This window comes from Oreochromis niloticus, linkage group LG20, assembly GCF_001858045.2.
Source record: "Oreochromis niloticus isolate F11D_XX linkage group LG20, O_niloticus_UMD_NMBU, whole genome shotgun sequence".
Lineage (NCBI taxonomy): Eukaryota > Metazoa > Chordata > Actinopteri > Cichliformes > Cichlidae > Oreochromis > Oreochromis niloticus.
The window spans coordinates 29,588,082-29,605,914 of NC_031984.2; the positions used below are offsets into that span (position 1 = coordinate 29,588,082).

At 40.3% G+C, this 17,833-nt stretch overlaps 1 protein-coding gene across 2 annotated transcripts in view; it reads left to right on the top strand.

Moving 5' to 3' along the window:
- LOC100695575 (plexin-A1) overlaps window positions 1-17,833 on the top strand; it is a 310,610-nt gene that overhangs the window by 199,848 nt on the left and 92,929 nt on the right. For both annotated transcript variants that reach the window (XM_019350036.2, XM_003449115.5), the window contains exon 10: window positions 9,233-9,433. In XM_019350036.2, coding sequence (XP_019205581.1) covers window positions 9,233-9,433 — 201 coding nt within the window. The remainder of the gene's footprint in view (window positions 1-9,232; window positions 9,434-17,833) is intronic.

A 17,833-nucleotide genomic window follows, 5' to 3' on the forward strand; every position in this document is an offset into this window, starting at 1 on the left:
GACTATGTAACTGAACCATGGCTTTACTATTAGAGTTATAACAACATGACAGTTCCCGGACCGTTATAACTAGGGATGGGTATCGTTTAGGTTTTATCCGATACCGGTGCCAAACCGGTACTTTTGAAACGGTGCCGGTGCTTAAACGGTGCTCAAACCGGTGCTTAAAGAATGGAGAACACAAAATTGGTCCAAAAACCTCTCATGTTTAGCTGTTTTTTTTGTATAAAGATAACAATGTTAGCCTTTTCTGCAGCTATAGGGCATATATGGTATCACTCTTGGCTGGAAGCAGTGCTTAAACAATGGAAAAAACACAAACTTTGTCCAAAAACCTCTCATGTTTAACTGTTTTCCACTTTTTCTTTGGTCATTTTAGCCTTTTTGGCCAGGGTGAAGGGAGTATCTGCCATCAAACAAGAAGACAGCCGCATGTAACTACGACGGTGTTTGCTAGTTCACCTTACATGCATTAATGTAATAATGTGGTTAGCGTACTCAACGTTAATTACACACAAATAACATGAAGCTACTCACGCAGAGGAGAACGGCTGCTGCTGCCATCATCATCATCATCCGTCATCATTCTGCTACGCTGGCAGGGCTAGGGGCCAGGACTCTACTCTTCGGGTTTTTGGGGGATGTTGCTAACTCCGGTCCGATAACAGGCACCACACCCGCAGTAGATGTGCACGGTGTGAGGTCTCGCAGCAAGCTATCAAACACGGCGCATTTCTCGGCTTTAAAAAAAAAACGCTATGCGTCGCCAGGTGTTTCATCAGATTTGAGGTGTTACCTCCTTTGACAGTATCACAGTATCAGCTTAAAGCACTTGTTGCAGGCTGCTGAGTTTGCACCTTTTGCTGTGAAGTACAGCCAGACTTTTGACCGCTTCGCCTTGGGCATTTTTAATCTGTAGCTGTGCTCTAAAAGAACGTACGTACCTGGCCCCGCCTACTATCCTCGGAAACGTAAAATGATTGGCTAGAATTGGCTCAGGAAAAAAAAAGCACCGAAATAAAGCACCGAAATGTGCGCTGCTTTTCGGTCTGGTTACTACCGTTTATGTCAGAACCGTTGCCATCATGGCACCGGACACCGGTACCCATCCCTAGTTATAACTTTCTAACTCACCAGGAAATGTTTATTGATGGCTCTCCTTTATTCATGATTTTCAGCTATGATTTTTTATCTTGAATGCCAAAATGAACTGTGCTAAAATGATGGCAGACATCAATATCATCATTATTTATAGCAGTACTTTTTCTGCTGTGGCAGTAAAATGTAGGCAGTGATGTCATTGGTTGTTTTTGTCCTTTAATACAGACAAACTTCAACTTCTGCTAGTTTTTATCCATATACATCCTCCCATGTATCTACCTGTTAAATCAAATATATTTAAAAACTTGGTTAATGTTCTTCCTAAAATAAGTTCTGAAACTTAAAAAAAAAAAGGTTAAAGTCTGTAGGCCTACAGATGCAGCTGACAGAGACGTAATAGAGATTTCACACTGCTGATATGGAAGAGGAACTCAGATTAATTTCTTTCTGAAGGCTTACCTTCCCACCTTTGATCACAGTATCTGTGTATTTGGCCCCAAGGCTACTGTAAAACACTCCACAGGCCGAAGCACTAGCTTACTGAACAGAGCCAGAGGGCAAGATTTAGCTTTGGATCAGTTCGTGCGTGTGAGAAAGTGAGTGAGATGATAAATGTGTGTGCATGTGTGTATTTAGTGCATATCCATCTAGACGTAGCACAGCCTGTGTCTCTGTGTGTCTGTATTACCAGTCTGGGAATTAGTTTGGAAAGATATAAGCGCTGTGTACGCCTCCCATGTTGCTGAGCTCCTCCCCTGCCTCGCTCTGCTGGGAACTTGACCTCCTTGACTCTCATCCCCCACTTTAATAAACGAGTGTATGGCTCCCAAGACCTCGTCTCGCCTCCATATCTCCTCCCCTCCTTCCTTCTAACTTCACCTCCCTCACCCTTTCTCATCCAGTGGTTTATCACTGCTCGTCCTCTGCCTCACCGTTCTGCTTTCAGTGCAGTAAATTTGGATCTCAACAAGACATTTCTCTAGTTGTTTTTTTTAGTACTGATACGCAGTTTTATGAATATTCTAAATGAATAATGACACTTTCATACAGTGTTGAATATTTCACATTCTAGTTCATGTTTTTTTATCATTATTTATTTTCTTGGGCCTTTTAAGTATCCATCAACACTACACTGATGGTCATTGTAATGCTTTTTAGCCCATTGTATTAACATTTTAATCATCTAGTAACACCGTTACTTTTTACAGTGTTCATCTTTTAGTGTTTTCTGTTTCCTGTTCTTAGTGTGCATGACATGTAAAAAGATCTAGTTTAGTAACACTTTTTTATAAAGATTATTAATAAATTAATATTGTTAAATTGTTAATTAAACTTTGCTTAATAGTTTTAGAGTCAACAGTTAATTAATAAAGCTTGTCTAATTGGCTTTGTTTAATTAGTTTTATCATTTATCGGGGTGTAACTGTAAAGATTAAACTGTTTATACAAAAAAAAGTGGAAACGGTTATGAACTATTTTATCATAGCCCTGATAGGACACATGTGTAAAAGCTGTTTTAAAGAGCATATAAGGACACAGGTGATTGGTGAGTCCATCAGACTGTGAACATGGTTTGGGCTTTTCCTTGCATCCTTCACTATTCAGTCAGATTTAGGCAGAATAAGTTGCTTAGGGTTTAGAAAGAGATGCAGGCTGCTTGTGTGAATGAGACTGTTTGACTCTTGCTGCTCCACGTGCATCATGGAACCAGCGCCAAAGCAATAATAACAGCAATATTTAGGAATGAGGACTGAATCAGTAATGCACATTTAATAACTAAATCATGATATTATTTAGAAATCCTTAGGAACAAGAACCTCTGACACAGCGCAAAGCTCTGCCAAGGCAGCTCACTCTCTGGGCAGCATTTACTGTTAAAGGAACAGTTTTGTATTTTGTATATATTCATTTTATTTTATTTGTTCTTTACAAACATATTTACATACAGTAAAAAAAACATGCAAAGTGAAGGCTTTTGTTATTTGACAATTTTAATTGACAACACTGATCACGCACTTTGGGGTCAACTTGAAGGAAAAACTTGCGTTAAATGTAAAAGTCAAATGTGACATGATATATAGATATAAGCTATGACGTGATATTGAGAATCCCCACATGCCGGTATCATTTCTGAAATGTTCCCAATACAACCAAAGGTAGTAGAATTTAAACCACAGTTGTAAAGATAAAAGACATCCTGTGACCTTATTTGAGGTCAGAGGTCAAATGTGAGATGATATTGACAACACGCACCACACTTGTGAGAATCATAGTTTCTATGTTAAGGCTTTTAGTCAATTTTCAAGCAGTAAATCAGTAAGTTGACCTTGAAGACCTCGGTGGATATAAGCCAAATTTTTTAATAGATTAAGATGAGCTCACTCTACACCCCTACAAGGTTTTATCAGAATTCATTCAAAACTTTTCTGAGCTATCATGTTTGATAGCACGCATGCAAACTGGGGGGAGTAACAGTTGCACATTGTTGCACATCTAAACTTTTAGGTGTATAATTGTCATCAGAATATATATAGCTGTTGTTGGGTTTTATCAGTGCTGAGTGTCCCAAAGTGACCCATTATTGTAAATCACGTTCGATTTCTCTGTAGTGCTGATGGGAGGATGGATGAAAAATCATCAAACGTGCCTATTTCCTGCACAGCAATCAGCCGACCATTTTTCAGACGCGTAGCAGATCGATCTGCAACTTTAGATGAGTGGTGACATGAACATCACTTTCATTTTGTTTTTTGTTGGGTATAAAAGGACACCAGCTTGACATGGGGTGAAAATGAGGCCAGAAACAATGTAAGAGGCAACAACCACAGTGATGAGCAGTCGGGGTTGCGGTATCGCAGCCTGCACCTGTAACCGTTTCCCGCGTTGTGCTCTTTGTGCTGCTGTGCCGGTCCACATTAGAGTAGGACATTTGTGTCAGTGTAGAACTTTTGTTGTTGACTGGTATTTAAGTATCATAGTGTCCCATTGATACATTCGTTTTTCTGACTAACAACCTCGACTCTGGCTATGATAGGTTGCGTATAATTCCTGAAGTAATTATTTTTATCACACAAACTAGGTTAAAACTATAAATCTAAACTTCAATGCTTGTTAACAGTAAATTACTGCCGACTAAAGCTTAATTTACTGATACTTTCCAGTCTGTTTGCAGCACCTAGTATAGGCTGTCACCTAGTTTTCTGATCCATTTATGCCTCCCTTTTTTGTCTGAAAATTGCATTTGATTGGTTTAAATAAAGATTGCCTGATGGATGTACAGTTTAACCGTTTCGCCTGCAACACAATCAAAGACTGAGAAACAAAGCAACAAAGGGAGAGAGAGCGCTACAGAGAACCTAAAGATCAAGTGTGAGCGACAGGAAGAAAGAAAAGAGAGGAGAGAAGGAGAGGGATTAGAGGAATCCCCCAGGTAGAGAGATTGTTGTGTCTCATTGTGTAGAACCGCTCCGCTATCTGATGCAGACTCAGCTCTGACACCTGTCACCACTCCTAATGAAACAGCTCCCACAATCCTCTGCTCTCCAATCTTTTGTTCATTCCCGCCCTCCTTTGTGCGTGTTTCCCTCTCTTTTTTTTTTTCTTTATTGGTTTGTGCAATTGTGCGTCTTTGTATTCTATATGTAGACCCTATGTGGGGAATGCCTTTGTATGTGTGCTGAGGGATGTGTGTGCGTATTATCGTGTTCCTCAGAGAAATGTTGCGCTGTGCTTTTTAGTCTGACTCTGGTGCATCAGCAATAAGGAACAGACCTCAAGAGAGACAGTGTGTGTGTGTGTGTGTGTGTGTGTGTGTGTGTGTGTGTGTGTGTTGCTGCTGAAGCAATAGGGACCAGTGAGGGCAGCAGGGAGGCACAGATGTGAAGTGGCCTCAACATGCATTTGTGTGTGTTTGTAAAGATTGGAACAGAAGCCTGATTGTGGTCCTTATGATGATGACAATGACTCTTGTTTCATCTAGTCCATCCCCAAAATACACTCCTTCCCTTTTCTCTTTTCAAGTTTTATTAGATTCGAGCAGGAGTTCATTAGCAGCCAGTCACTATGTGTGAATGCTTAAAATGATAACTGTCAGCCTGCTTTACTGGGCTCCATGGCATCGGCTTGAGCGATTCTCTGTCTGCGTCTCTTTCTGATTTCTTTCCAAATGTTCCCTGTCTGGAGGGGGAAAAAAACCTGTTCGTCCCCGTCTCCTGCCAGTCACAAGTTAGGCTTTGAATAGTTTACACGTGACCTCAGAACTACTGGGACACGGCCACCCAAAAGGCAAAAACAGTACTGGAGTCGTTTGCTTCCCAGCCATCATTTGAAGATCTTCAAATTTAACAGATAGTCAAAATTCCAGATAGTTACTGTGCACAATGCACTAATCAACATTTATTTACAGCTGCCAGAAGGCTGTAGAGTATGGCACCAAACTGTGAGCACAATTCTTCTAACCTTGCCTTACAGACCAAATCACACCAGTCCCTGCTTCTCCACAGCAACCCAGGCTGTCAGTGGTGGCTCATTTATTCTGACATTGGAAAATTACTTGGTCAACTTTGCTGTTATGAGAAGACAATGTGACAAATTAATGCTACCAGAGCTTTTATGGCCCTACACTCTAAATGTCCCAGTCAACAAAACCTAACATTCACGTGTGGTAGTTTGTGTAAGCTAGCTATGTAGCACTTGCGTTTGCTTTAACGATGAACAATTTCTTGTTCTTTACCTCCCACACAGCAGCGTTATTTACCCATCCAGATCCAATGTATCTGTCATGTAGCCGTGCATGGTGAGAAGATCTTTACAAGATACGTAGATGTCACCGAACTGGAGCTCTGGGAAAGACGTTATCACTTTCAGGGATTTCAATAAAGCTGTCAGGGCAGAATATGAATCACAAGTCAACAAAATTCATATTTTCTCGTCTTGCAGTACTACCGACTGTCCACTATTGGCCATTACGGAGTGATGCTTTGCCCGCTAGGGTAGGGAGTCAGTCACATGACTGAAAACTATGGCTACTATCCATTCAACAGATAGGCTTTGATGTTTAAGTACCCAGTTGTACCAAGTACCAATGTTTAGTACCAAGTGCCCCCAATGTGCCCCTTTGTATCCCCCCAACTCCATTATACCAGCAACTGAACTACTGATCCAAGGCAGGATGGATCCATGATTTCATGTTATTTACAACAAATTGTCACCCTGCCATCCAAAAATCGTAGTAGAAAATAACAACTGTCTATTTTTAAGTTTCGGTGAACTCATCCCTAAGTTTCCTGTTCTTACCTGATACGTGTGGCACCTGGTGGTGTTCCCTTGCTGTAGCCCACCTGCTTTAAGGTCAGATGTGCTGTGTGTTCAGAGACACTCTTCTACATACCTTGGTTGCAACAGGTGGTTCTTTGAGTCACTGTTACCTTTCTTTTTGTTCAAGTATCGTTTGGCCTCGAGGATTTTTTGCCAAGAGAACTGCTGCTAGATATTGTTGTGTTTTCGGTTCATTCTCTGTAAACCCTAGAGATGGTTGCACAGGTAAATCCCAGTTTCTGAAATACTCAGACCAGCCAACAACCAAAGTCATTAAAATCACCTTTAAATCGCCTTTCTTCCTCATTCTGCCAATCAGCAGGTAGTCTTGACCATGTCTTCATGGCTAAATGTTGCTGCCATGTGATAGGCTGATAAGATATCTCCAAGAAGTAGTTGAATAAGTGTACCTAATATTGTGGTCAGTCAGTGTAAATTATCTCCAGTAAGAATATGTAGCAGACACAGGTAATAGAGGTTTTTGCTTAAAATGGCTACTTGTTGTAGTTTGAGAAAGATGTATATGATAACAAGCTTGAGTTTACCGGGTGACATTTTTCTTTAAGTAAATATTTAGATGATAGAGTGTGGAAAAAACCCTAATACCATCTGAAAGGAGCCACCTATACTTCAGTTGTGATGAGTGAGGAACTTAGTTGTAAAAACCGTAAAAACAGTGTTGGAAATGTTGACATGTGTCTGTGACTCACCTTTAGAGCCAGTCTGAAAGAACTGCAGTTTTTGGCACTTCTGTGGTGGCTTCATTTTTCAGTCACTGGAGATGACTTTGATTAGAAAGTAATTTACAGTACGGGAGAAAAACCAAAACAATTAGCTCCAGCCCACTAAAAGCTCAGCGCCTTTGAATGTAAACACACTTTCTTGCTGTGCGTGACGTTCCCAATAACACCTAGTCATTTGATTCACTGCAAAATAAATTTTACGGCAGCTTTAAGAGCGTTATTAACGACACAACATAATGCCTTTCAGAGTTACACTGGGAAGCAGTACAGCAGGTCATAATTACTTTATGCTTTCCTCGTTTCTTGTCATCTTCTTTTCTGCATCGTTCAGCTTTCTCGTTCGCTTCTGGGTGTTTTATCCGCTCTTTGGACTCAGGCCATCGAATTTTGAACTACATGTGCGATGAATGCGCTGTAGATTCACCCAGCATAAACCCGTATGGAGTTGGTGCGAGTCACCTCTGGCTTTGAGTGTGCGCCATATTTTTGTGAAGGGAGCTGAAGAGTCTCTTGGTGCCATTATGTCCAAATTTCTCTCCTCTTTCAGCATCCTCTCTGCCGTTCCCAGGCCAATCTGCAAGTCATTACTGGTGTTCCATTAGACAGTGCCCCAGCACAGAGCAAACTCATACCGAGATTACTCTACAGACATTGAGGCTGCCAGTGTGCTTTCACTTCGGCTATTCATCCCCGGTTTAAAATAGCATGCAGCTCCCACTGATTTATCAGCGCACATAGAAACGTTTGCCATCCTAATAGGAAAATTATAGCTCGCTCGATGGTGCTTAAACTGGAATAAAATTTCATTTAGACATTGCTAGTTGGGTTTTTGGATGGCCTTATTATTGTTTACCCCGATCGCCGGATGAATACCGAACACGTTAGAAGGTATAAGTACTTTAAATGTAATTACAGACTTTATGATTTTGCAAAAGCACTTTTTTTAGCCTTTCACACTGCACACAGTGTCTTAACAAGTCGGAGCTTTTTCAGTATGTTAGAACAGTATATTGTAGTTGAATCACTTTAGCGTTTTTAGCAAGCTGTGAAGGAAAGTCTCCTAGTGATGGAGCACATGGCTTAGAAGCAAATGAAGTGGCACTGGTCCTTAAATTTGGATATGATGACATAACTGGATCTCATTTAAACTCAAACCGATAAAAACTAATTGAAATACATATATAAGATGGATTCCAGCCAACAGCTGTATGCTGTTTTTTGGGTTTGGCTGAACAGTCACTTGGACATTTCAATTTGCTCAATTAATTCAGTGCGAGGCTTTTGTTCTTGCCAATTTTTTTCTTTTCTCGTTGATTGATGAGAAGCAAAACGCTGCCGAATAGGAAGAGCCTCGCAGTCTTGTCCCCTCTGTAATCTGTTAGACCTTAGTGTGTTTTACAGTGCAGCATGGTGGAATTAGTAATGTCCGTGTTCCTGGGAGACGCTGCCTCCGGCTCTCAATTTTGTCCACGCAGAAAGAATTAGAATATCCTTTGGTGGATTCTTTTTCCGGCAAAAACACATGCCTAATATCCATAAAAGCCTCATTAATATGGGGAAGGGGGTTGGTTCCAAAATGGTACTCTTTATGACAAGTAACTGCTACGTTCAATGTTCCGTGTTTCATAAATGGTGTGGTGGTGGTGGGAGGAGGAGGGGATCCTCAGGAGTGTTGGTAATTTGTAAGTGGAGATTTTAGGCTGGTGAATTTTCAGTGAGAACAAAGGAGGCCGGGCTGCATGTGGAATCGTGTCTAATGGGGTTGGGTGCTCTTGGGGAGAAAAAGAAAAGGTTTCATAATTACGGTCATCAGGGAGTTGTGACAGATCCTGATGCCATTTCTAATTCATAGTTTTGATTGCAATAAAGAGTAATTTTCCATATCATGGATCGTGTTCAGTATGTCGTTTTTGGGGAGTTTTTTGCCATTACTTAACAGAATATCAGCTTTTTTTTTCTCTGGATCTGTGCAGCAGCAAGATGTTTCACCCAGCTCTGCAATTTAACTAAAATGTTCTGTCACATTCTCTGCTTATTATTGTCTTTTTAACTCCTTTTTTCCTCACCTCCAGGAGTGCCCTCAGATCCTGCCCTCCACCCAGATCTACATCCCTGCTGGAGTTATGAGGCCGATCACCCTGCTGGCCCAGAACCTGCCCCAGCCTCAGTCTGGACAGAGAAATTACGAGTGCATCTTTCACATCCAGGGCAACACGCACAGCGTCCCGGCTCTGAGGTTTAACAGCACGAGCATACAGTGTCAGAAGACCACGGTAAGCATTGAAGCACGTAGCACACACACACATTCGCATGTGGGGAGGCGAAGTTTTCCAACGCTCATTTCTGGACAGCCGTGCTGCTGTAAACCAGCGATGTGGGGCAGGAAGACTGGCAGTAATAGACTGGTAGAGCAGAGAGCTGAACTGAGGCATATGGCCACAGGGACTGACTGTCGCAAAAACCACTCTCTCTTCATTCCCACTCCTCACTCCAGCCTCTTAGCCTTCAGTCAAACTGTCAGCACTAAAAGGGGAGCGACCGCTCCGGCGCTGTTAATTTCCCGGGCTCCAATCAGGGCAGGAGGCAGAGGGGAGGCGTTTTTAACGACACCAATTATGACTTAACTTAACGAGACATATGATTAACATGCAAAGCGTACGCCGCAGCACTCACTCACTCACACTGATAGGTCCAATAGCGAGTCCTCTCAGTTAAAAAGGCAGCAGGAGCGGGCGTGCGGCGCTGGCTGCTTTGCGGGGCTGCCTTTTTTTCAGCCTGTCACACACTTGTCAGCGGCTGCGGGTCATTTGCCGACTTCTGCATCGCCACTGGGCTCGAAACGCGACGCTGATTTGTGGCTGCTTGCTGTTTTTGAACTATACAGCGTCGCCCACTTTCTCTCCACAAAGGGAAGAGATTGAGCTTCAGCGCTGTGATCCTGGAAATCGGTCTGCCTCTGATGTTGGATGGTGACACAAAAAATAGTTCTGGGGTGTAGTATTAAAGTTGATTTGCAGATCGTAATGATGCCTCCTACAGTTCTTTTGTGCTGTGGAAAGGTAATTTGCGCATATATAGTCACTTGTGTCTCTATAATTGCTTCATGCAAGTGAGGTTCTTTTAGATTCGGCTTTTTGAGCCGTTATTACTGGTTTCTGGCAGATTTGTCCTCGGTGACCTGATAGTTGAAAGCCTATTGAATAGAGCATGAGCAGCAAAAATACTAATTGCTGTGTGTCTGCTTGAATATTTAAATGACCTGGTCAATGTCAGAAGCTTTCTTTTGGATTCAAATTCATTTTGAAATTACTTTTACATTTCTTGGAATGAGTTGAGACTTGTTGACATTATAAGACATTTTTATCTAAAAATGTGTTACATGTATAATGGTGATTATTTTACTTTTTGTGCTAAATAATAAATATTACCCCACAAAATTCATGTCATCGATATATAAATGAAAAATAAAAAGTAAAATAATATTTTTTTACAGCAGTATTTTGTTTTCAGAGGATTAATGATACAAGATTCAACATCGAGCTAGGGTAGCTAAGCTGGACTGCGTTTGTAACTCCATCATTTTTAAAAAGATCCCCAACACCAACAACTGAAATGCATCACAAACCATGACAGAGCCTCCACTGTGCTTTACAGATGCCTGTAGATACTCACTGTTGGACCTCTGTCCTGAACTCCTCCTTTTATTTTTGGATTCACTAGAAAATCTGTTGCCGCTCATTTTCAGTTCAGTTCTGTGATTAAAGAAAACAAAAGAAAGAAACTGAAGAAAATGAAAGAAAAAGCAGCAAGTGTCCAAAGAACCTTCAAAGGCCCTTCAGAGAACCTGGAGAACTATTGATCAAAAAAGTCTGGCTCCAGGGAAGGAAAGGAAATGAGGCGTGGCTCAAGACTTTTACTCAGCACTGTATATTCATGATTTACAAGTACCAAATACATTTTACATTACCTTTTTTATTGAACATATTATTTCTATGAAATGCAGTGGATACAGATTGTTTGCAGCCTGTTTCATGGTTATTAAATGTAAGTATTTAGCATGTATAAAAATGTAATTTAGGCATTGTAGTTTATATATTTTCAAACATTTAAGTATTCTCACATAACGATTATGACTTTTGATGTTTGAGTTTATCTGCTGTCACCATGAAATGATTCCAAATGATTCATTTTGCACTTTTAATTCATGGTTATTACACAGAAACTGCCAAAGTGTTTCCAGGTAAAAATTCATGGCATTACATATCAATTTTGTTTCACAAGACAATGGTGAAAAAATGGGAATTGTTTAAAACCTAAGTACAATTTATTATAATATAATAAATAATATAGCACGGTATTACATAATATATAATATTTTAGTTAGCAATAATGAATAACTATATAGCAATATGAACAATGATAGTTTTTAATGTCTTTTTAAATGTATTTGGTTGATAGAGGGCTAAAAACCTTTATCTAATGTACCGAGCTATTACTTGGTTAGTACTTGGGTAATTGCCTGGTAGACACTTCAACTTTTGACCCCACTATTTTCACGTTTTTAGCTTTAATAAACATCGCTGCTCTTTGTTGTTCAAATAGGATGGATATTTGTTATGGTTCTTTTGTTCACTCTGTGTTCTGAAAGCCTCCCACACCTCTGAAACCAGCACTTACTCCAGGAAATAGCAGTTTGCATCCCCAGTGTTTGATAGACTCGGATACATTCATTACTACACCACTACTGCTGCTGCTGCTGAGAGTTGCTGATTCTGGAGGACAGAGACCTTCCTCAGCAAAACTATGATTCACTGGCAAAACCACATGGATATACACACACACACACGCACACGAACACACACACAAGTAATGTTTATCCACATGCATTTATTTTTTCACTCCTCGGTGCACTTTAATGTGTTGTAAAAATCTCAATGTTATCTCTGCAGGAGTCAGGAAGCATAGGAAAATACAGGTCTCAACACAACTTTGCAGCTGTTGATGAAGCTAGACATAGGAGGCCGAACTCTGTGTGTGTGTGTGTGTGTGTGTGTGTGTGTGTGTGTGCCTAGTGAGGAATCCTCCGTTTCTCCACCTCCCCCCGCCTCTCTGCTCGTCAGGTGGGACTGTGATAGGATCCAATTAAGGGAGCTGTAGATAAAATGATGATGAATTGCAGTGGTGCGGTAGACTGACGGACACAAACATACGCACACACTCAAACACACATGCGCCGGCCCGGCAAATGGAAAAAGAAGGAAGCAAAAAGACAAAGAATGAGGGAGCCAAAGAGGAGGTGAGGGAATTAGGGGGAGACAATGACAATGCAACAAAGAGTGTGATGGAGGAAGTGAAAAGAGGGGAGCGAGAAGAATAAAGAGAGACGGAGGACTAAGCTCAGCACGCAGACTAAAGGGAAACAAACAAATGAGGGAGAAACAGATGGAGACAGGATGTATTTGGAATATAAAAGATGTGCATGTTTGAGAAAGTAATTCTGAAAGAAAAGGAAATCATGAGGCGTGAAAAAGTGAAACTGCTGAGAGTAACTAGAACAGCAGAAGGTGGAAGGACATTTGGGACAATAGGGATTGGTTACAAAGTTGTTCAGCCATGCAGGGCTGGTTTTCAGACATATCTATTCAGCTCAACAGTACTGTACTCACACAGCTGTGTTAACTGTTTAAGGAGCTGTGGCAGTTTAAACGTCGCAACCTAGCTTTGACAAAATAAGTCATTGCAAAACTGGTATGGCAAACTATATATAGCCTTAGTAAAATATCTGCATGCTTACACTCTCAGACATAGGGATAAAAGACAGCCTTCAGTCTTCCTGATCCTTTTGTTCTCCAGTTGCCCGCTGAGTTTTCTCCAGCTTCCTCCTACAGTCCAAAGACATGCATGTTAGGTTAGTTATTGATTTGAAGTTGACTGTAGCTCCAGATTTAAGATAGAGAGAGCTTTGAGTTGTTTTTAAGACTAGAATAGCTTTACAAAATCCAGTCTATTCCCATGCGAATGTAGATTGAATTGATCAGTTTTTCTACAATGCTATTCAATTTACAAACTGCAATTACAATTGCAAAGCAAAAGCAGTGCAAATACCCTCTGTTACTACCCTCTGTTAGTGTTACAATGGCAGTACCAGCATGGCAGTCACTTATAATAACTACAAAAATAACTACTAAAATGTCATGACAATCACTGATCTTTCTTAGTCGCAAAGAGGTTGCTGTCCTGTTTTTCTTGTGTGACTGGGGAGTTTCAGGGTACTGCACCAGTGACAAGCCATCTTATTACTAAAGGTACAATCAAATCATTTAAGAGCGTTTTATCTTTAGTAGTGGCTTGTTAGGTTACAGTCGATTGGCAAAAAGCTTATTAATGCACAGGGGCTGAACCAAAACAGAAGCGTCCCCCAGCATAGAACTAAAACAATAATTGGGGAGATCTGTGGTTTTTCCTTTACGACACATAAAGTCATTTCATATATTTTAATAATGAAATATGTCGTTGTACAACTTTAATAAGATTAATAGCTTTAAAACACACAGGTGCTGTTTTTGTTCCAGGTGTAAATGTTTGTGGGGTTTGCTTTACTGGGATATTTTGTGCATTCATAGAAATAAAATGAGAATGAAAACATAAATAGAGAGAATCACCAAACAGAAGATCTATCTGTGATTGAGAACCTGCACCCCAGCTAGCACTGTCTCCAGTATTCTCTGTAGGGATTTTGTGTATATGTATCACAGCTGGCTGTGACTGGGATAGTAGAGGGTAATAAATCACAGAGAAAATTAGCCAGCAGTAGATGTACACTCATCCATTCAATCTTACTGTCTCTTTGTGCATTATTTAGCCCCTCACCAAACACTGAAACATTGAACTTGCATACTCAAATACATGAGGGACCTGCAGTGTGCGTTGGTGCACACTGAAATATTCACAGGAAAAACACACGGTGGCATGCACATTCGCACACAGGTGCAATGCATGCAGGCTGCGGGGATACCTACTGGTTTGTTCATGGGCAAACACACACACACCCACGCATGCACACACAGAGCCTCCCCAGGGGTTTGCAAGCCTAACGTGAAGCAGACATATGGAGATTCTCCACATGATCCTCTTCCTAATCATGTGGAGCAGACGGAGACTGTAGCATCAGCAACAACCAGCAACCTGCTTTACATGATTTATTACACTGACACACATAGGCTATCAAATGCTGTGTGTGTATAGCTGTGTGTATTATCTTCCTGCTATAAGTATATGCATCTGGCACAGTTCTGTGCAGCACAGTAAATTTTGGGAGGATGACAGACTGTGTTCAACTGAATGTTCACGGTCCACAAATTGGGCTAGCCGCAAGAGAGGGTGAGACTTTTCCTAACTTTCACTCTAAACCTGTTATAGAGTGCACAGCTAATACCTTTGCATTTAGTGTAATGCAACTAATTTGCTAAGCTAATCACATTTTGGAAAAGTAATGGGTGTGTCCTTCATTCACAGAGGACTGTAAGGAGTGGCAGAGAAAGTGTTTTAGTAGTAGTGATACTGCAGTATGGAAATAAACAGTTTCAACCTAAACACTTGCACTGAATATCTCACACAGGTAAAATAGTAAAATATGCTTAAATCAAAAATAAAAGTCCTGTATCAGAAAAAATTGTCTCATGATTGCTAATACCATTATGTCACTCCATATTACCGTAGTATTTATTGCTTTATATACAGTAGTCAATTTTTCGACAAGTAGTTTGTGGTCTAATCAATAATAATACAAGCTATGTTGTAAGTCTGAATATACATGCATATATGTATAAGGAACATAATAAAATATTTTTAAAAACTACCTCCTATTTAAAATTGACAAGTATAAAGTATAAAGTACTCCAAAATGAAGTATTTGTATGTAATTAACTTACTGCTTAGATCTCTGTATTCTTTTAAACCACTTTGGAGGGGTTCAGTAAAGAGAATTGCAAGTAAAGTTTTATTTTTAATCTTTTTCTGATTATTTTTGTGGAGTTAGATCTACTTCACTTACAAAAGTTTCAAATTTAACAAACACCTACTTCTTAATTTTCACATAACTTTAAGTGAGATCCATAATTGTCAATTGCAGCTCAAGTTATTGTGCTGGATGCAGTGAAAAACAAATTGGATCACTTCTGACTTTCAACTTGAATGAAAACAATAAAGAGGAGAGTTACACTTAACGAAGTCCAGCAAGATGTTAGGGCTTTGTGTAAAACCCCCACTTCAGTAATGAGTAAACCAACAATCTGTAAACCTACTGCACCCATGTTGTCACAGTTAAAATAACCATTAAAACACCCAATTGGCCACATTTAACTAAGAATAAAGCACCGTGTGATTAAACAAACTGTGTAGTTGAAAAACACAGCTCATAGGACTGGCTACTCAGCCCCCCCGAACCTCCTTGATATGCACCCCTCAGGATCCTACAATAATTATTGTAAACTTCAGGCTATAACAGTTGACAGCAGGACATTACTATGATTCTGTGCTCAGTAATATTGTTTTTATTGTAAAAGGTAATGTTCCAAGCAGTGAAAATATTCATCTAGTTGGCAGTTCCTCCCACTTATTATGTTGCTACAAAATAAATTAAACAACATATTGTTTGTTGCCTGAGTATGCCTAAAAAGCTTAGTTTGGCTACATAAAAACACCTTGATAAAGAAAAAATGCACAATGTCTTGTGTTTTGAGCAGAAAACGAGTCCCTGTTCTGATACAAACTTAATTTTATATTGGTAATATCACTCCTTTAAACTTGACATGTGTACAATACCTCGTATGTATAATATATGAGGTATACATATATAAAAACACACATATACATGTTTTGTTCAGTAATCACACTATAGTTACAATTATGTCGTTACGTGCAAAGACAGTTACCTACACAGCAAGTGGGTCGGAAGAAACAAAAAAAACATCGGAAGTGTCGTTTCCTTCCTGCACATTTGGAAACTATGAAAAACTGCAAACTATGAAAAAACTATGAAAAAAGTACAAACTGACAGAAACAACTAATTATCCTGCTTTCACAACAGCAGCTATTTGCAAGCATCTGCACAGATAGCTTGCTAACACAAAGCTAGCAAAGAACCCAGCGTGATGTTAAAGCAATAGTTGTGCCATGAAGTGATTTTCAGTAATTGCTAAAAAACTGTTGGCCATATTTAACCTTTTGTAAATGACTTGTTGGTCGCTAATCTGTCAAACGTATCTTAAAAATATCATGAATGATTTAAAGTAATTTTGAGCCAGAAAGAACATTACCACAACATGGACATGGGTAGCCCGACAGCCAGAGCCTTAAAAGGGGACAAAAGCAGTGATGAGCAGTCTTCACTGTCACGGTCTAAGATATTATCCATAGTTTCCGTTTTCTCAGTGCTTTCTACGATCAGACTATCTGCATTCAACGGTTTGTCTAAAGTGACATTGTCATTTAGTTTCTTGCTGTTTTATTTTGAAGGTGGCTCTCTTTGCTTTTACATGCCTGCTTAGTTCCTTTCCCCACCCTCATTATGGTCTGTGCCTTATTATCCACGTGTTTGGTTTGTTTTCCACTTCGCTCTTTGTCAGGTTGCTGGTATAACTGTTGTTTCTGTGTATTCTCTCTCTCTTAAGTAGCCTACATTTACTTTGTTCTTGTTCTGCATGTAATCAGGTCAGCATTACATTTGTGATAAAACGTGTTTGCTGACGCTAATTAACTGCACTTCCATGCACACAGTGTTTACAGTAGCCTGTATACCATACATTCTCTCTGATCTTAATACTGGGGAAATTAGTTGTATCATCCATTAAAGGGGATGCAGTATCTATTTTCTTCAGTGCAGAAGCCAAAATTAAACATATGCAGTTTATTATTATTTGATAATCCCGTATTAAATTGGGTAGAACTGTAAAGGAGGACTTGCTGAGTGTGTATGTGTCTGTGTGTGCGTCTGTCTGTGTGCACTAGTAGTATATTTTTAACACATACTCAGGTATCCTTCAACATGACTAATTACATGAGTGTGACCTGTACATGGACACAGACACAGACACACACATAAATGTGTGCATGTCTTGCTTTTTCTAGCTCTGCCCCCCTCACCAGCCAGCTGCTCTGTTTCGTTAACATCGGCACTTTTTGGTTCCTCAGACGCTCGCATGCTCCCTTGGTCTCCCTCTCTCTCTCTCGCTCTCTCTCTCTCTCTCTCCCTCTCTCTCTCACACACACACACACATTCACACACACACACACACACACACACACACGCACGCACGCACACACACACACACACACACACAGCCCATATCTATTCATACAATCCATAGAGACATGCAATCCATGGAGACGATTCATGTAGCAAGAGAATAAATGAGTGCAGAAGCAGATAACGAATGAACCTGAGCCAGGCTGGTGTGTTACTGTAATGAGGCCAGGGACGGCTTTGTGCTCACCTTGTACTTTTTACACCTCCTCCCCTTCCCTCTTCTTTTTTCTCCTCTTGTCACCTCCCCTCCCTCCCTTGTCCCCTCTCATCGCCCATCCTCCTCTCTATACCTCTCTTGTCCCTTATCTCCTCCATGGCTAAACTTCTCTTCCTACCACTGTCCTCTACTCATTTTTTTTCTTTTTGC